The sequence below is a fragment of the Stigmatopora argus genome, chromosome 15, assembly GCF_051989625.1.
Source record: "Stigmatopora argus isolate UIUO_Sarg chromosome 15, RoL_Sarg_1.0, whole genome shotgun sequence".
Taxonomy (NCBI): domain Eukaryota; kingdom Metazoa; phylum Chordata; class Actinopteri; order Syngnathiformes; family Syngnathidae; genus Stigmatopora; species Stigmatopora argus.
Genome location: NC_135401.1, coordinates 11,157,908 through 11,177,537, shown reverse-complemented (window position 1 = coordinate 11,177,537; position 19,630 = coordinate 11,157,908). Strand labels below are relative to the sequence as shown.

General features: G+C 39.7%; 4 protein-coding genes across 6 annotated transcripts in view; 1 reads left to right on the top strand and 3 right to left on the bottom strand.

The window, feature by feature from the left end:
- The window catches only part of dync1h1 (dynein, cytoplasmic 1, heavy chain 1), a 38,723-nt gene extending 35,432 nt beyond the window's left edge, over positions 1–3,291 (bottom strand). Inside the window, exons 1-6 of one of the 2 annotated variants that reach the window (XM_077620135.1) lie at positions 2,922–3,291; positions 1,766–1,853; positions 1,482–1,655; positions 1,152–1,407; positions 416–602; positions 1–220 (exon numbers count right to left, since the gene is read on the bottom strand). The exon at positions 1–220 is cut by the window's left edge and continues 52 nt beyond it. In XM_077620135.1, coding sequence (XP_077476261.1) covers positions 1–220; positions 416–602; positions 1,152–1,407; positions 1,482–1,655; positions 1,766–1,853; positions 2,922–3,171 — 1,175 coding nt within the window. In that variant the 5' untranslated portion in view covers positions 3,172–3,291. The remainder of the gene's footprint in view (positions 221–415; positions 603–1,151; positions 1,408–1,481; positions 1,656–1,765; positions 1,854–2,921) is intronic. The other variant, XM_077620134.1, reaches the window with a different exon arrangement.
- A 215-nt stretch (positions 3,292–3,506) lies between these two features.
- Positions 3,507–5,198, bottom strand: acyp1 (acylphosphatase 1, erythrocyte (common) type). The gene is made up of 3 exons (XM_077620137.1): positions 5,090–5,198; positions 4,826–4,907; positions 3,507–4,330 (listed from the first exon to the last, which is right to left on the bottom strand). Exons 2-3 carry the CDS (start codon positions 4,904–4,906, stop codon positions 4,115–4,117), a joined length of 297 nt encoding a protein of 98 aa, XP_077476263.1. The 5' UTR covers position 4,907; positions 5,090–5,198; the 3' UTR covers positions 3,507–4,114.
- A 432-nt stretch (positions 5,199–5,630) lies between these two features.
- nek9 (NIMA related kinase 9) lies at positions 5,631–14,987 on the bottom strand. The gene is made up of 23 exons (XM_077620136.1): positions 14,329–14,987; positions 12,864–13,041; positions 12,738–12,793; positions 12,589–12,659; positions 12,416–12,521; positions 12,188–12,319; positions 12,008–12,118; positions 11,854–11,918; positions 11,732–11,782; positions 11,455–11,647; positions 11,086–11,230; positions 10,802–11,002; positions 10,171–10,217; positions 9,938–10,099; positions 9,644–9,752; positions 8,566–8,727; positions 8,318–8,485; positions 8,173–8,232; positions 7,898–8,085; positions 7,621–7,776; positions 7,225–7,326; positions 7,101–7,154; positions 5,631–6,812 (listed from the first exon to the last, which is right to left on the bottom strand). Exons 1-23 carry the CDS (start codon positions 14,512–14,514, stop codon positions 6,630–6,632), a joined length of 2,886 nt encoding a protein of 961 aa, XP_077476262.1. The 5' UTR covers positions 14,515–14,987; the 3' UTR covers positions 5,631–6,629.
- A 1,125-nt stretch (positions 14,988–16,112) lies between these two features.
- Positions 16,113–19,599, top strand: LOC144090379 (uncharacterized). 2 transcript variants are annotated; one of them, XM_077621862.1, is made up of 7 exons: positions 16,113–16,277; positions 16,403–16,498; positions 17,330–17,593; positions 17,678–17,841; positions 18,809–18,948; positions 19,033–19,159; positions 19,268–19,599. In XM_077621862.1, the coding sequence occupies exons 1-7, from the start codon at positions 16,142–16,144 to the stop codon at positions 19,286–19,288; spliced, it is 948 nt and encodes a 315-aa protein (XP_077477988.1). In that variant the 5' UTR covers positions 16,113–16,141; the 3' UTR covers positions 19,289–19,599. The 2 variants fall into 2 exon arrangements, with proteins under 2 accessions (XP_077477988.1, XP_077477987.1); XM_077621861.1 differs by lacking the exon at positions 19,268–19,599 and having other exon boundaries at positions 19,033–19,249.
- The last annotated feature ends 31 nt before the right edge of the window (positions 19,600–19,630 follow it).

The window sequence follows — 19,630 nt, the reverse complement described above, 5'->3', positions numbered from 1 at the left end:
TTCAAGAGCTGCAAACTCAAATCCCTGGAAATGGCCTCAACAAGACGCAGGGCTCTCTGGATAGGGTACTTGGTGTTCCTGATCTTCTTCAAGTGGGTGAATATGGCCATCAACGCCTGGCGGATCTTATCCAGCTCAGAAGCAGAGAGCAGGTCATTTAGGGGGAAGTCTTTCATTAGAGGGTTGTAGTCGTTGACAGTTTCTACGGCTTGTTTCAGACCTGTGGATGAAGTCAAAAGGTATCAATTAATAGTGTCGGGGACGTGAAGCATTTTAGGTTTATATGCTCTTCCACTGCGGAACCAACTTTCCAAACACCTAAATGCATCACCTGTACAAAGCAAGAATGTGTTTTGTGTAAAGGTGTGAGAGTAATGCTTTCAAGTGGAGAGTTTCAAATCAGCAGTCAACTCACCGGTGTCGGTATCAAAACTGACAGTAGCGTGGAAACGTTTGCCATGCTTTAGGATGTCTAGTGTGAGCAAAACTTCAGGGCTCTCCCTCTTCTCCTGGATCCTGTTGAGGGCCCGCTCTAGATTGAGCCAGAAACTAATCTCCTGCAGAGCCGTACCTGATGCCGGATCACGGTCCAGCTTTGTCACCTGGTAGCAAACGACACAAGAATACAAATAAAGCGCTGCAAAGATTAACTTTGCGGGTGTACGTTTGTTTCTGACCATGCGTTTGCACTTTCTAGAACATTTTTGGATTGTTCTATTACAACATACCTACATAGGACCAAATTCAATGAGTACCAATGGATTAATTCTGCCGGTTTTATCTGTTTGATGAAGCTCAAAAAGTTATATTTCCACTTTTTTCTGAAAATACTTTATGGACGCTTCTCTATGCAACCCTTTTTTGCGGAAAAAGCAACCCCAAATCCTTTTATTTATTTCTTTATTATATTCTTGTAACTTAGGTGAATGAGTGTTGACTCTTCACTCGATATTTATGACGCAATTACAAAGAAAAAATGTTTGTTGTCTTTCAGCTTTTTTATCCTCACATCTCATTTTGCATTTAGCTTAGGTTAGGTTAGAATTTAATTTCATCCCGTATTCGGGAAATTTCTTGGTTGCAGTAGCAAGACAGACAAGACACACAAGACATTGTAGACCTAGGTAAAAAAAAAAGTACATTTATCTTACTTTCTGAATTTCCCTGATCCAGCGGTTGACACCAGACTGTAGCTGATTCAAGAAGGTGGGGTCTTCCACTTTGTCCCCAAAGTCTGTAACTTTGGGCTTCTCGCCACGCTCATAGCACTGCTTGGCAATGTTTGTGATGATGGGGTGGATGAGCAAACTGATCTCCGGGATCTCGATGTTCTGCTGCAAGTGCAGGAGACCCATCTCCAGCTCTGCGATCTTTTTCTCCACGGAAGGCGCCATTTTGTCCCCATCTCTGCAGAGGAATTCAATGCGCAAGCGTCAGACACTTACAAAAGAGGACCATTCAATTAGTTGCAAGATGATTACCTGTCTGCTTTTCCAGATTCACGGATGTAGGACTTAAAGAAGGGCGCAACAGCATTGCTGATGAACGAGTGGAGAGTCTCGTATGGGGAATCCTCACTCAGCGTCAGGACCCGGACTTGGGTTGAGATGGGTTTGTCTGCATCAATGACGCCCGTCCTCTTGATCAGAGCCAAGCTGCGGGAAGTACGCATGTGTTTAAATTAGAGCTTCAGAACATTAACAGTTCCAAGGTGGTTACCTAGCAAAAAAAAACTAAAATCAATATAAATTACATTTTGGTTTACCTGTTAGACTTAAGCCCGTAATGAATATCAATGCTGATGTTGTAAGTGATGGCCTCCTTTTCTTCCTCCCCTTCATCACCAACATCCTCTGGGGATAGATTCCAATATCCATTAGTTGTCATCATCTACATCATTTTTATAAAGAGCCCCAACAATATCAAATTATATCAAACCTGCCGGCATATCTGAATAGAATGTATTCATTGACAAATGCTGACTCACATGATGGAAGCCACCAAAGCAGCATGACTCCCGAAAACAAGAATGGCTCTTTTCATTTAGATTTAGTGCAGAAAGTAGCTTTGTGTTTGTTTCAGAGTTATGCTGAAGGGATAATGTGCAGATGAAATGCATTTATTGATGCAGGCTCTTTACTGCAGACACACCCAGAGTGCTGCAGCACTGGTTTCACTTTAACAAAAAATGCAGAAAGAAAAACCTCCCAAAAAACAAATTAATCCTTGCCTTCATCTTTCTATGATATCTACTTTAGAATCATTTCTAGCATGTCTGTTTAGTTCTGATTATCCAGCAAGAATTACGCTTCCAGGAAGGTGTGTGACAGAATCTCTGGTGATAATAATAATTGTTATTTTAACACTGCTCGTTTATGATTTTTTTGTATGTTACTCTCACCCCATACCTAGTGACCAGGCAAATTGGTTTAATGGTGCAAACGCAAATACAGTATTGTTTTAATTGAAAAAAATATAAGATGATTCATTTTTTAAAAAGGAAAGAAAGAATGTCGGTTCCAGCTGACCTTGAATTAGACTTTAAAATGTTTTTTTCCTTCACCATCAAACTTATAAAGTTTGAGTATTTTTTGTCAGCATACATTTTAAAGGAAATTAATGAAGTATTTCTGACATTGATTATTTGACATTAACTGTTCTGATGGTGAACATATTCAAAGCTTGAAATCCAATTGTAAATTTAAAAAACGGTAGAAATTCACAATCAAAATCCGATCGCGTCGTAGAAAAATAATCAATACGTTGCTCTTCTGTAAAAAAAATGAAAATGAAAGAAACACCTCAAATTAAGATGAATTAAAGTGAGTTTCAGAGAATGGCACAACTATGAGTGACGTCATTGTCTGCTTGTAGCCGAGCTAAGCGAAGTTAGCCGCCCAACAATGACGAAGACAATTTACCTTTAAGTGCGCTTCTCTCCACCAAGATGGCGTGGACTTGTGGATCACCCAGGAATTTTTTCATCTGCTCCACGGTGCTCTTCTCCTCCAAGGAGTTTTCCAGAGAGGCCGGGGCCTCGCCGCCATCTTCCAGCAGCAAAGGGACGAGTTTGCGAATGTGCTTCTGGAGCACTGCTGCATCCGCCACAGTGTGAACGGCCGACACCTCCATGGAGCCGGTGTTGTCTTCGCCCCCGACCCCGTCAGACATCCTTCCGATCGGCCTGCAACCACTGCTAAACCCCGATCGATGAACAATAGAGCCGCGACTGACTGTTGCAAATCTGTCTCCGCTCGTAAACTGGGCGCTACTGTCAAACCGCACCGCCTCAGACGTCAGATTTATTTGAGCAAAGGATTCTGTGACTTGTAGTTCAAAGTGGCAGGTTTACGTACAAAATTTCGGATGAGATAATATTACCCAGCATGCAGTGGAGATATGGTGACCGGGGCGGCTGGCAGCATCTTTCGATCACTGCCACACCCGTCTTTCAAAATGCATTGGACATTAAACGCCGTCAATAAATACAAATGAATGAGCAGAAATTTCAAGCTTTTGGGGATGACATTTTATTTATTCCATGCAGAAACACAATAAAATGTGCAGTATTTTCCACACTATGGGACGCACCTGAATGAGCAGAAATTCCAAGCTTTTGGGGAGGACATTTTATTTATTCCATGCAGAAACACAATACAATGTGCAGTATTTTCCGCACTATGGGACGCACTAGAGTATAAGGGGCACCTTCAATGAATGGGCTATCTTTAAATTTCTTTCATATATAAGGCGCACTAAATTAGAAAACAGTAGTAGTAGTAGTAGTATAGTAGGGGAGTGTGCTCCACTAGATGGAGGTGTAGTAGTAGCAATAAAGTTATCTAATCTGATAGTAGTAGTGGTTAGGAGTTGTGTTATACATCAACTAGATGGAGCTATGATAAAGAGAATTTCATAAAATGATTAACCAATATTGATCCAAATATACTGCCATCTTTTGAGAAAATTAAAGTCTTTTGATTCTACCTTGTAGCACGGAAAATAGACTGCATAAATTCAACTCATCTCTCATATGTACAATTACCTATATACACAGTTCCTGTAAGAAAATCACACAAAATAAATAAGTGCTCGTGAACTAAGACCATGCATGTTATTTCAAAATGTCAAAAGATGAATGTTCTAGGTGGACAACCATTTTCTCATTCTTGAACTCTGCTTTAGTAATCTGTGACTTGGGACTTCCAGTGGATTTGAGCCATTGTTGCATTTCGGTCACCTTTTTGCGTGGGCCCTGGAGCTGCCCCTGCACAGTTCCCGTACTTGTGTTTTGGACCCAACCTACAAGGCCAAGCTTCTTGCCTTGGGCCTGCAAAGTCCAACAGAAACACACATTGGACACCCAAAAAGCATGAAAAGTGGCTTACCCTTCATTTTTCCACATATACCTACATCAGAATTTACTGTGCTCAATGACAAAATTTTGCAGCTGTACAGTGGGCATAAAAAGACATCTGCAAGATTCTGATTCTGGGAGACCGATTCAAAACATTTACAAAAAAAATCTAGAATGACAGTAAATAAGAACGTGTAAAATTCATTCATATAGGTTGAAAACAATGAAATATTTTTCAAGGATGACTTACTTAAACAAGGAATAATCTGATAACACAAGAGCACTCACCCTCCTATAGCAGATTGCTTAATGCTACAAAATGTTTTTTGAAGCTTTGTCGAACTTTATTATTATTTTATGTTGCGTATTTCTGTGTGAGATGTTAACACAGTAAAGCCTCATTAAAAAAATAAATAAAAAAAAAAACAAAAAAAATTAGGTGCAACCACAGCCGAACATAAAACGTACCTGGGTATGCTTCCGAAAAAAGACCCCTTGCACTTTTCCAAATACTTCATAATCAACAGAAATCAATTCTCCCCCTGACATGCTGCAAATAGAAAAACAAATATGCTGCAATTCATTCAATCATCATAGCGTATTGACAATTTTGAGTTAAAAAAATAACATGGGTTACACTGCTGCGACATGCTAGCATGCGTTCCTTTCTAAAATCTACATTTAATTAAAACGAATAAAGAAGCAAATGAGAACGCAATGAATATATTTTACCTAAGAACGTTGGAATATTTATCTAAATTTGATTCGAATCAACTACACGTTTAGGGTCGAATATGTAGTCCACAGTTAACTGTACTTCCAGAAGTGACGATTGATGACGTATTTAAAACGCGACAAATGCTTTCTTATCAACAAACAAGAGCATGGTCACGTCAGACGATATGCAATTGTTAAAAACGACATTAAATCTTCTAGAAAATACACGTGAAACAAGTTTTTTTAATGTTTTATTTTTATATATTATACATACGCCCGAAGCTATATCTGCTATTATAGGTTTTGTTTGAACGTCACTCTTCAGATTACATTTTCAAGATGTTAACTGTTAAAAAATATATATATTCCATAAAGCACAATAACATATATACATAAGTTTTGTTTTCAAAACCTTAAGACGATGCATCATGTGGAGAGAATACATCTCACACTAGACAGTTTTTTGACCATAAGTTGAAGAAAAAAAGAGAATGTCAAATTCACTGTCAAACAAAACTCAAGGTTGCTTCAACAAAACAAAAATGAACAATTGAGATTGCAAACAATATTCCTATTTTAATAAAACAGTTCAAGTGTTGGTTTCATAACAATAGCAGACTTGTACTGCCACAAATGAAGGGCAATAAAATAAACAATCTACCGTTACCTCGTCAGTAGTTTTATCTAAGAATATGCTAAAAAAATACATGCACATTTTTTTTCAAAACATATTTTCATGTGAAGTATCAAGTTACAAACACCCCAGATTTCTCAGGATATAGCTTTTAGCTCTTAAAATATTCTGGTAAAACCTTTCGGGGTAAATCCCGCGACTCCCCATACTAACCAGATGACAGTGACACAACATTGGTGATACTGAAAGTGGTGACTTCCAGCTTTCATTCAGAGGGTCTGAAACTACATTAACTGTGTACGACATGTTCAATATTAAAACACAAACAAAAGCACTCACAAGTGTTCTCTGACAAGTCCTGTTTAGGTTTTTAACCAAGATGTCATTTTTCCCGCTCAGCTCATGCACCCCCATCACACAAATTTGTGGAAATCAGTTGATTTTTTTTTTTGTATCTAATCTAGGTCATTTAATCACACACAAACAGTCCATTCAAGGGCCACACATTTTCGCATTTTAAAAGGTTAGGCCGGATGAACAAAAGAAAACATGCAAGTACAAAAGCAAAGGGTGACATAACAAGTAAACAAAAATCACCAGAAAACAAAGGACTTCATATTCACATTGTGGATGGAATAACACTAAGATTGTCGGACGCCTTATGATGAACCCAGCAAACAATTCAGTCTTTAGGAAGCCTGTGCATAACTGCATGAGAACAATTATGTATGAGCATCAAAATAAAAATGCAACTTAGTGCTCTGTTAAATAATGTACATAATGACTTAGATGACACGTTTAACTGTGTGAGGCGGGCGTCACATCTGCAAGTGGGCTTCATATTCTCACATCTCCGATGTATTCCTAAAATGCAGAGGTTAGTCATGTCACCGATCAAGAGCGGCATCTCTAGACTGGGTTTCACAAGCTGGAACCAGTAGGTCGGCCCCCGTGTGATGTGAATCCAGATGCTCGTCCCCCTGCCTCATTATTAGGCACGTGACCGTCGCAGTGGTTTCCGTTATTGTCACATCTGGCTTCCAGTAGTGAGAACCGGTTGAATGCTGCCAACAGTCTTTCATTTTCTTTTCGCTGGTCACTGACCTACGATCATGATGGGAAGCAACAGAGAAAAACAGTCAATTTTTTTAGCATGATAAGTCCATTCATTCACGATTATCTCCTCATGGATTAGTACGATAAGGAACAGATCCATGTTGCAAGGGTCTGTTAACAATTTCCAGAAGCTGAAAAGACCTGTTTTTGCATGACCAGCATCTTCTTTGGAAATGTCATATTCAGGAAGTTTGGGATTTTCTGAATGTACAGTGTACACTGACATATTTCAATTCCTGCCAATATTCAGCAACCCCAGAACAGCTTTTATCTTACCTGCTTCTCCAGTATCTGGATCCTCATCTCTTGCTGAGTGACAATTTCTCGTAACTATGAAAGGAATAAGGTGATCACAAGGGTGTCCTTGTTATTCGACATGTGAAACAAGTTGCTACATTACCTCTGCCACGTCGCTACTCGCTCTACAGCACGCGCTCGAGCCCACTTGGCTAAAGCTATCCTCCGTGGGGTCGTTCAGTTTGTCATCACACATACACGTAGTCTGAGGGAAGACAACCAATAGCGTTCACCTTTACATCCCAATACTTCAATATGTACAAAGAAACTTTACACATCAACCAAATTTTGTTTAACTTGAAAAAATAATTGACATAATCCTTCAATCAATTCTTCATTTTGGAATAAGCGTCTAAGATAGGAAAAAGTATAGGTCTGCGACTGACCATCATTAATATTGCAGTATAATTCGGGCATTTTAAGAATGCTTGGTCCTCGAGTTGGAGAAAACAAGAATTGACGGTCCCAAAAATAGTGCAAAACATGTAGTGGAAATTACCGATAGATCATGCTCATTGCTGACAGCTGCTGCAACAGCCTTTAGCTCCTTCAGCTCACTAAATGGTAGAGTGGTGCTTTCTGAAAGAGATGGGAGCTGGTCAGGAGGAAGATCTGAGTCCGGTGGAATTGGGATAAACTCGGCATCCTCGAGCTCCTGTATGGGCAGAATTAGCGAAAGATGCTTGCTATTTCATTGTCTGTGAAAATGTGTACACTCTGCGCATTTGTTAGAAATCCACTGAAAATTTGAAGCTCCTTTTCGATGATAAACGAACCTTTCTAAGCCAGAAAGGACATGAGCTGTTCCCAGTCTGGTTGGTCATGGACATCATCGGCGTCTCCAAGTTGCAAGCATCAATATCCACTTCAGCTGTACCTCCAAGCCCCCGGTCTTGAGATTCCGTCTCTGGATCAGGCTCCATTTCCAGATCAACTGTGGCAATGGAACCATCCTGGCTAATCCCTACAACGGACACAGAAAACCGACAAACATTATATATACATTAAAAAGTTAGAGAAAACTCCAGGCAAAAAACAAGAAAAAAATTACCACTTCCAATGGACAATCCACTGCTGTTCGAGCGAATGGTCTTAGAGTTGAGCACTTTTTCTGCAAACAGACAAGAGCCAGTCAGACAAGGTCCTACTATTACATCATGACTACATCATTGAGGTGAATAATTGAAATGACTGACCCATGATTATAATAGTATGCCAGCCACGACAAGAAAGGTCTGGTACATGATGGAGTGATCCGAAAATGGGCCTTGGCATGGCAGGACAAACCTCTGAACCAAATCCCTTATCGGCAGGCATTCCAAGTCGCCCATTGCCTGCATTCCCCCAAGCAAAAATCTGGTTGTCTGCAAGAAAAAAAAGGGGGACTGTCCATACACTTCATGCCAGTAACATTGAAATGCAATGTTTACCTGCATAGTCTTACCCTCCGTGGCTGCAATCGTGAAGCCGTCACCGCAGGAAACTTTGGTGACTATCTTGCCCCCAAATGGTCCAACCAGGACTTGCACACATTGGTGTTTCTTAAAGTCTTTGACACCTAATTGTCCATACTTGTTGCATCCGAATGTGAGGAGGCGGCCCCGCGCTGTTGGATTAATATAAGATTTAACAATGGAGGAATAATTTAAGGCTGGGCGATCAAATTCTAAGAAAGAGCTTGCAATGAAAACATAGAACTACAATCGAGTTCCTTATGTTTTCAATACATTTAACTACTCTCTACTAGTTACTAGAGAATAGTTAAATGTTTGTCCTCATATTGTGTAAGTATTAAGATCAATTAATTATTATTGCCTGTCTCAAACACCACGTCACACAGTCACTATTGACAAAGGCAGACCAAAAATTCCAAATATATAAAGTCAACAATAAAAGAAATATGTCAAATAAAATAAATATGTAAGAAAACAGAAGAAATTCAATTACCGACACGACGGACTATGGCTCAGAATTCAGTTTTTTTCTTACTGTGTACAAGGTAAAAAAAACATACAAATTGAAGAAAGAAAATAACCTGCCCTTACAGGCATAACAAATACACACTAGATTGTTTAACATTTTCATTTACCTGAAAACATTATTGGTTTTGCTCTGACAGTTAAGAGTAGAATCAGTCTGAATAATGGTTTGTTGATACTGAATAATGGTTTGTTGATATAACATTCGCTTTGCAGCGTACAAATGCCCTATGATTGTTGTTATACATATTTCTTGTCCATGAACACTATCAAGACGTTTGTGTTTAACTTTCTACTGTCGTCAGAGTTAAATGCGGCAACATACTGCTATTTTAATTGATAGCGAATTAATGTCATTTTTTTGGCAGCATTTTTTTCCGTTATGGATTCCAAAATGTAGTTAGGCTGCATTTGCCCCATGTTTGATTGGTCAATATGTCACGGCTCACCACAGACATGGACCTAAAAATTTTCTCGATCAACAACCACGATCATATAACCCACCCAGCCCTGGAAATTAATGTTCTTTTAAAATTACAGTACCATCAATGGCAGCTGTATGGTGCCTCCCAGGAGCTATAGTCTGGATCTTGAAGCGTGACAGCTGCTTTGCCAAAGTCATTGTGGTGGTGTATACGATACTCTGGCAACCCTGAAGTGACAGTAAAAAAAATGCATTAAAAATGCCCTGTAATTTGGACTAATGCAAATTGATGAATCAATCATAACTGGTTATGTAGAACATTATTTGTTGGTGCAAAGTTTTGAAATTCATCTTCTGAGCTGCTCATATTGCTTTATAATTATAGATCACTTTTCTGTTCGGTAAGCTAGTACCTCTCCGGGGTGGTTCTTGAGACCAGAAAATTCCTGATTCAGACCTAATTTGTTGAATTCATTGTTCCCACATGCTAGGACTTTGCCAGTGTCTGTCAAGAAGAAGGTTCCATCACTGCTACATGATACAGATGAGATTATGGCACTTTTTGGGAGCTCCACCTAGGAGTGAAAAACAAAAACAAATGTACAACTATGGCACAAAAGTAGCTTCAGCCAGGGGTATGTCTTACTTGCATTGGAGAAGAAAAATCATCTTCACATTCCAAGCCCAAACGCCCTAGAAGTGGAAGATATAGAAGATAATGTGGCAAAAGGAGCCTTATAGTGTTTTTTTTTGTTTCAAAGAAGCCAATCTCGCCATCTACTGGCTGTATTGAGCATTACAAAACACATCACAGGGAGTCCTCGGATTACGATGTCCTCAAACCACTGCGTTTCGACTTTACCACCCCCGTGGCTCTTCAGCCATTAAGTCCCCTTCGCCTTAGCTTATGCAATGTTGATGTGTTTAGTTCTGTATTTTCTGGGCTTCCCCTAAACACACTACGTCTCTGACTAGAGAAAGAGAGGGAGGGGCGGACGAGTTGCGTTTTGCTTGTGTTTTCAATAGTCCTGTTCTGTCTTCTCAATTGCAAATAAACTATTGGAAACTCTAAGTTTCCATCCACCTTTTAACAATAATATTAGGTACAGACTCTTATTATCTTAATATATTTTACTTTGTATTTTGCCATAAATTTCGACTTTATTGGGAAAATGTGGGTTTGGATGAGGTTGCCAGTGTAGAAATGGAACTTGGTCATAATTCGAGGACTCCCTGTAAAGTGGCATACATAGTAAAGACATCCACTAGCTTCATACCATATTCTCCACAGCCCCACGAAAAGATATCTCCACTGTGGGTGAGCACCACCACATGATTGTCTCCACAAGAAACCTGACGGACCGGCCTCTCCTCGAAAAACTCCAAAAGCACTGGCTCCAGGATCTGCATTCCCATGGCTCCCTCTACGCCAATGCAGCCATAATAGTCTGACCCAAACGTGTACATTTGGTCCTCATCTGCATCAGAAACCCAGTTGAATACATACAAGATAGGTTGTCCATTTCTCTTTTCCCTTTACTTCGAGCGGTTGTGGGCTCACCCGTAATGCAGACAGTGAAGTCAGTGCCACATCCCACCTGTCGGATGGCCTTTCCTTGGAGGTTCTCAACCCTTTTTGGCTGCCGGTAGGAAGCTTGGTCTCCATGTCCAAGTTGACCCACCATCTTAGCGCCACCTTGAACATTCTGAGGAAAACACACACGCCTATGAATGCATCTATAGCACGTTTCACAGTGTTTCCCTGCGTTATTTCAATTCTCACTTTGAGAACATTACAACATTTCTTGTTATTCCATCAATTGCTTTGAGGATGAATACAGCGAACGTTCATAAAATGAAACTATAGTGTCTGGCTTTCTTCAAGGAACTTCCATTCCGATAAATGAGGCTTCATTGTGATCTCACTTACTGCCCAAGTGTAGAGTTCTTTTTCCACCGTCACCACTGCAAAGTGACTCTCTCCGGCACACACATGCTGGGCACTGCTGCCCCCTTTAAAGGTGTCCAGTTTCTGGGGCGTGAACTTGCCTCCGCCCCAGAAATACACATCCCTTGATCGTGTGGTCACTACGGCAACAGGGGTATCAGTCACCGTGCTAAGCCTATAAGACGGAACAATAAGATCCACTCTATTCGTTAGGGCAATAGTACTAAGGAAGCAACAGTAAACAGCATATTAATTTTACTTTGGTCTCTTCATTGCAGAGTTCAGAAGAGCCACTCGGTCTTCAAGCTCCCTGCCAGAGATAAACAGTGTTACAAATTTGTCATGGACATCTTTTTACATTCAAAGAACCTTCCCACTTACTGTCGGGAGCAGGAGAGGACCGGCTGCTCGAGAATCTGCTCCGCTGTTGGTCTCTTTGCAGGATCCTGCCAAAGAAAATGATGATAAAAACGTTGAGGCATGCTTTTCGAACCTGCTAATTTAACACAATGTCCTATTTAAGCAAACCACTCACTTGATCGAGACACTCATAGACTAGCTTGATCAATCCAGCTCCATAAACATCACGATTCACATCCATAGTCCAGTTTCCTTGGACTATCTTTACACACAAGTTCAGTGCATTCTGCAAGGATGTAAAGTGGTCAAAAACTACACGTTGATAAAGCTATTACAAAATGTGACAAAGTCCTACCGTTGCATCAAATGTTCTTGTAAGAGTTAAGACTTCAAAAAGTACACAACCCATTGCCCAGATGTCAGATTTGAAGTTGTACTTTGATCCCTGGCACAGCTCAGGTGACATATAATATGGAGTTCCCACACACTAGACAAAACAAAAAAAGGAAAGGATTGCATACAAGTGTATTCAAAGTGTCCCCAATTTCATTTTGGCGGCACCGTGAAACAAATGGACACATACCGTTTCTGCCATGGAAAACTCAGAGCCGAGCTTCTTTGCAAGACCATAATCCCCAAGCTTGATAAGGTCGGTCTTGGTTAAGAAAATGTTCAGAGTTTTAATGTCCCTGCGGAGAAACAAGCATGAGGATGGACCTTAAACATCTTAGAGTCATCCTCATATGAGGATCTCACCTGTGTAAAATGCCAGCCTTATGAATGTGGACCACAGCTGAGGCAATCTGGTACAAGTACCAAATAACAACCTGCAGGTAAAAAAAGGGCGACTAAATATGTGTGTTTGGGAGCAGGTGTCCAAATATTTTCATTTGAGCTTCGCTTACCTCCTCATTAAAAAGTTTCCCCTTCTGTTGGACGATTTTGTCATAAAGATTCCCCCCTGAAGCGACAAAGTTATTCAACTTTTAGTCACTCTTAGTCAATAAAATCAACAACCTAGTATCGCTTACCGTTGCAATATTCCAATTCGATGAGAAGGGTGTTTTTATCCATGAAGTGATTGAAGTAGGCAATGATATTGTTGTGTTCCAGAATAGATAGAATGCTTATTTCATTCATGACATCCCTTCGCTCACGTTCAGAAAGAGAATTCAGGTCCACCTCCTTCCACACAACCAGGGAGTTGTCCTGGGGAAGGGAGAGGGAGTTAGCTGCAAATAGGTAATACGTTTCCATGGGGAATTTATATCATGAGTCTCATATTAATGTTTACTTTATACAGCGATGAAGTGAGAATAATGAGGAATGAGAATCCTCATCTTAAAGCCAGGCTGCTGGATGAACAACATTGTTATCACAACACTGCGGTGCTATTAATTCATTCTTATTGTATTATTTTTTTAAATTAACATTTTATTCATTTATGAGTAGCAGCACGGGGACTGCGATCAAAGGTTCAAGACTGGCCTAAAAATGTTACTAGTCCAGCAATGGTTTTAAAAAAAGCAGGAAAACAAATTCATGTTTTTTTTTGTATGTTTCAGTAATGCAAATATTTGTGTATATACAGATGTGCACGTTTTCGACTAGTCAACACTATATAGGTCACTCAGTGGACTCATTGGCTGCCATTGACGGTGATAGATGTCCAATTCATTTTGACTGTGGAGGCTTGCAGCTATACTGTACTGCCAGCCTCTCCTAGTGAAATTGTTTTGGAAGTCTATTGCCGTCATTGGCAGTCAATGAGTTAATACTTACATATCAAAATAAGTCTTTTTTTTAACTCATTTTATTTTACACCTTATATACCTGGCCTTTTTAGTGGTTAGCGCGTCATCCTCACAGCTCTGGGGTCCTGGGTTCAAATCCAGGTCGGTCCACCTGTGTGGAGTTTGCATGTTCTCCCCGGGCCTGCGTGGGTTTTCTCCAGGTACTCCGGTTTCCTCCCACATTCCAAAGACATGCATGGTAGGCTGATTTGACACTCTAAATTGCCCCTGGGTATGAGTGTGAGTGTGAATGGTTGTTTGTTTGTCTCCTTATGCCCTGCGATTGGCAAGCCACCATTTCAGGGCGTCCACCACCTTTGGCCTGAACTCAGCTGGGATAGGCTCCAGCACCCCCCGCGACCCTAGTGAGTATAAAGCGGCTCAGAAGATGAAATGAAATTAAAAAAAAATACCTGGCCTTAATGTAGTGTAGTAAAAATGTTCACTTGCTTATAAAGGGTTAAGACGGGCAAGTGATTAATTCATTATGGCATATAGATTCTATTTTTTTTATTACATTATCTAAATGACACATTTATAGATCCAGATGCTTTTTTACCCGGCTCTTAAAATGTGTCTACTCTGAAATATTCTACAAGAAGTGAGATTGTTGCTTAGCAACGTGTTGACTGAGTGTCTTTTCTCCAGTCAACAGTTGCTCAGCAGTAAGCAAAGTGGAGCGGAAAGGAGAGGATGAGCTCACCTCGGTTCTTCTGTACAGCGTGGCTTCGCCGAACGCCCCCCTCCCCAGGATCCGAATGGGAATGTAATGCAACTTGGCCTCTTCGCCATTGAACGTGGCCGATGTTGAACGCTCGCTTAACACAGACCCGCTGGCCAAATCCGAATTAAGCGAGTCGAAATGTCTCTCGTACTCGGCCAGTGACATTTCTGTGTTAGCCACCAGCTGCACTGATGGCAAAAGAACACCAGCAGGCCTGCCTGACTCGAAAACTCTTTAGGAAACACGTCTCACTTCAAAAGCGTCACAAGTCACACATGTCACGCGGAAAAGAAAACTCTAGCGAGTACAATTTGAAATCGAGTTAAGTTTTAAGTCTTAATACTGAGGGGAAAAGAACCGAGAAGGGAGAAAATGCGTGGAAGTTATTACAGCGTCAAGAAACGGTAGTGAAACGAGTTGCGCAAACTTTTTACACCTTCAAAATAAACGCCTCCACTTCAACTTTCACTTGGTGTGTTTTACTACGAAAGTTTGGTAAATGTACTAGTCAAAGAGGTCGCTCTATTTCCCTTAGCTCTTGACTGACAGCGCAATTGCGCCACCATGTTAAAATCATATTAATATGTTTATACAACACATAAATCTCAAGAATGTGTCACAAGTTCACACTTGTCCAAAGTCATTTGACGCGAGCCTCAAACTCGACAGTGGCATTGCTCAAGTTTACTTGCAAAACCGGAAGTTAGATTTAGGGTATCCGTTATCAGAGGTAACAAAAGTACAGTAAGTATTAAAATATACTAAATTTAATATACTTTAGCAAAAAATAATTATTTCAAAAATTTAATACACGATTAGTAATGTAGGTATTTTCATTTATTCTTGGGGGAATTTAAATTAATTTATCATTTGTACGTCCATCCATGCAAATATTCGTTCATTCGCTGCCGGCTCCCACTTGAAATGGATTGGACGTTTATAGTCGTCAATTAGGTAATTTGATGTAAAAAAAAAAAAGTGTCACTTTGGTTAGGGTCCGATGTTTTTATAAATAGTTTCAAGGAGTGAAAATCTAAGTTCTGAAGTCTTGCGTGTTGATAAACAGATATTAGGCAAGACATTCATGTTTTCTGATCTCATGCATTCTGCTGTTGCTGAGGTGCAAAATAAATTTGGATTACACAATGGAGAATAAAGTGATTATGTGCATCAGAACTGCGCAGCGTTGTGTAACAAATAAAACTTCTCCACTACTTGGATTAGTATTGACTGTAAAAGTAGGGGAAATGGATTTGTGAAAAATCCCCAATGTAATGCACAGTGAAAAAAGTCCCTCAAACTAGGTACTTTGTGACATTTATGTAACTAGCAAAATGTATACTTTGAATCTAGAAATTCTCCCAACATCTTAACAAATTCTAAATAAAATATCCTAAAATTAGAAAAAAGCAAGTACTATACAAGATATATATACTGTATTTCAATATACTTCTGCCTCTTATATCTAGTCTGACTGGACCATAAGGTAATCATTTTAACGTTGGCGGTCCTAAAATGATACTAACAACAATGTCACTATACGCTTATAGGTCACACGATGTTATTTTCATGACATCTATCGAAAAGCTTTCTTTTCATGACATCAATCAAAACGGTTCCTTACTGTTACTTTAATTCAACTCATGACAACACACATACCTACACACACACCTACACACACACACACACACACACACACACACACACACACACACACACACACACACACACACACACACACACACACACACACACACACACACAAACCTTATCACTAGTTGACCAGATCAATATGGACCACTTGCATCAAAGTACAATGGAGAGCACTCAGTCGCAGCCAGAGCCAGGAGTGGGAACTCCAGTAAAGCCAAATATTTCTGAGAAGTTTCACACAGATCGGCATTCACGCTCTCTGAAAATTCAACGAGGTAAAGCTGACGTTAAAATTTGTATCTGTTTTATGTTTGGACACAAAGTATGCGAACAAGTTGAGGTCAGAGTTGTCTTCGCTATCTTTAATCCCGAGGATCATTATCAAAATATTTTTTTACAGCGGGAGCTTTGGTTCCACACCATCGGGTGACTCTTCTACTTTTGGGCCTGCTCAATGCTGTACTACTAATAACTGCTGTTGTTCTCATCATTTTGTGTGAGTAATGATATAACAATGATATAATCTATCTTCATTTGCTTAAAGTAAAGTCTCATGTTTTAGACTATAGTCTTAACATTTTACAAGACACTCAATTAACACATTTGCTGCCATTGTGGGTGCTAAATGTCCGAATTAGATTTTTTTAACCAGCCTACCCTGCATATTTTTGGGATGTGGAAGGAAACCGGAGTACCCGGAGAAAACCCACGGAAGCCCTGTGAGAACATGCAAACTCCACACAGCTAGGACCCGCTGGCATCGAACCCTCAACCGCAGAACTGTGAGGTCGACGCGCAAACCACTCTAATTTATTTAGTATTTAAAAAACAAACAAACGTAGTAGTTTATTCAAAACTTAGTAAGGTGTCATTCCTTCAACTGCTTTTAACCCTTGAAAGACATTTAACTATTTGGCTGCCATTTACGGTGCCAGGTGTCCCATCTGTTTTAACTGGGAAGGCTTGAAACCATCATTATCTACTATGGTCATTATAATATTATACTATCATTAGAGATGATTATTAAGTTATGTTTTTTTTTTAATATATATTTTATAAACACCCACTGCACTGCAAATCTAGACTAATTGAATGGCAGGGTCACAAGTTATAAAATGTTCATTATTTTAAAATCCACAGTATCAAAAATTAAACTACCGTATTTTCACGACTATAAGGCGCACCGCATTATAAGGCGCACCCTCAATGAATGACACATTTTAATTTTTTTCCATATATGTCTATTTTTGAGAAAATTTAGGACTTTTAAATGTGCCTTATAGTTGTGAAAATACGTTACCATTATTATAATTTTTTTGAGCTACAGGTGCTGGCGCTAATGAGGATCACCTTCTGACTCCAGACTCAGTTGCCTCATCCCTTCTAATTGAGCGTAGTTATCTACGCAACCACAGTAAGTCCCTCAAAGCGCAACAGAATGCAGAGGCATCATTTGCTAAAGAACAGGAAGTCAACATTCAACTCACACTGAAACTGAAGCAAGAAACGAGAATAAGTGACACCCTTTGGAGACAAGTTGAAGAACTTCATAAAGAAAAGGATGCATTAACTGCTGAAAAAAATATTATTGGTAACCTGAGATCACCGTTCAGCTAAACTATGAATCAAGTTATGAATTAATCCCCAAGATGGACTCTGTATTTTGTTGCAACAGAACAAAACTGTGGAAGATGTCCATCAGGATGGACCCTTCTCAAATCAACCTGCTATTATTTTTCTCTGCCTGAACCCGAAGCCAAAAAGAACTGGCCAGACAGCAGAGCAGATTGCATTGGTCGAGGTGGAGATCTATTAGTCATCGACAACATGCAGGAACAGGTCAAAAGAAAATATATAGCACTTGTAATATTATGATTGAATTCAGTCCACACAATTGACTTTGTGTTTCATACAAATTAGTATTCTATCTATCCATTTTGTATACATTGCTTATCTGGTCCCTTGCCTTGCTCTGGGGCACAGTCGTGACGATGCAGAATTGGATACCCTCAGTAACTTTGTATGGACGAGCTACCAGTAGAAAAACAACAACAATTCTGCCATGTTCTAATGGTGTAACAATTAATTAGTCTGATTGATACTGTTGATTGAAAATCTAAATTACTGTGTATTTGTTTTTATTACTTTAGGGCTAGGGTGCTCAATATGTCGATCGCTAAGGTACTATTGGTAGATTACATGACAGTAAGATTTGATCCAAGGATTGGATTTGTAGTAAAATTTTGTATGGGACTTGAGCTCGGAAACAGCGCCATTGCCAGTCCAACTACGATTGCTACTTGCCTACACTATGTTGAGTCTTACTGGCATCAGATATATCATCAGTATACATAACTGCTGAGCTTTGTCATGGGCTCGGGGGGGAAAACGGACAGATTGCGCAAAGTTGGCTCCTTGAAAAGCAGATTTCTGAGAAAAAAAAGTTTGAGGACCCCTGCTTAAGGGGAAATGGCACTGATTGTGTTAAATATGTACGATACTAAATCAACCAAAGGTGCCTGAACCAAATTTACTGACGCAATCTTTATAAAATAATATAACTGTCCACAGAATCCGTGTAATCATGAAATTTCTGAATTACACCCTTACTGCAGATAATGATGCTAATTTCTGTATATTTACTCATTCACAAATGTCCCGTTAAGTAAAGAATTACTCCATTATTTCCTTTATTTAGTGGTTTGCAAGATTGACCAGTGTGTACCAGTTTCAATCCAATTAACATTATAAACACCCTGCAAAGTCACGGTTCAGTTGTAACTCAATTTTTCTTTTTTTTCTCCAGATACTTATAAGTGAAAACATTCCAAAAGCAACCTCTGGTTCCAGTTTGTGGTGGGAGAACGGGTGCTGGATGGGTCTACAAAAAAATCAGTCACAAGGAACGTGGATGTGGATAAACAACTCCACTATGGTTGAAACAGGGTGGGAACCTCAATGACTTACACATATTAATTCATATATTCAATACAATAATTCATTTTCTCATGCTTTGATGATTTACTCAAGATACTGGCGGGAACAACAACCCAGCATCATTGGACCACAGAGTGGGGACTGTGCGGCTTTTTTTTACTTCACCGACACGAGAAAAACATGGTACAATGGAAACTGCCAAGAACACCTGTATAATTGGGTATGTGAGATGGTCGCAAAGCCACTAAATGTATAAGAATTGTTCCATGAAAAATGAGTGAATAAAAACTTGGATATCTATCCATCCATACGTCCATTCTCTTTACAGTTTGCTGTCATGAGTCCATGAAGGGTGACAGTGGTGCAGGTGTTTGAGAGGGTTGTCTTTTGATTGAAAGATCGGGGGTTGGAATCTGGCTCTCCCTTTTGGACTTCACACAAATTACCTGTAAATGTGAATATTTAGTAGCCGAAGCGGTGCTAGCAGACAGGCAAGCAAGGCAGTTGCTTGGGGCTCTGGCCAAAAAATGTGGTGCCTGTAGGCTTTCAAAATATACTTCACGGAAAAAGGACAAGAATTGCCCATTTGGAATGAAAATTGAGTTACTTTTTTATATTATTAAATGTTTTTCTTCTACTAAAATGTTTGTATATATTGTCTGCTGACTTATTTTTTCTTTTGATTTGGCTA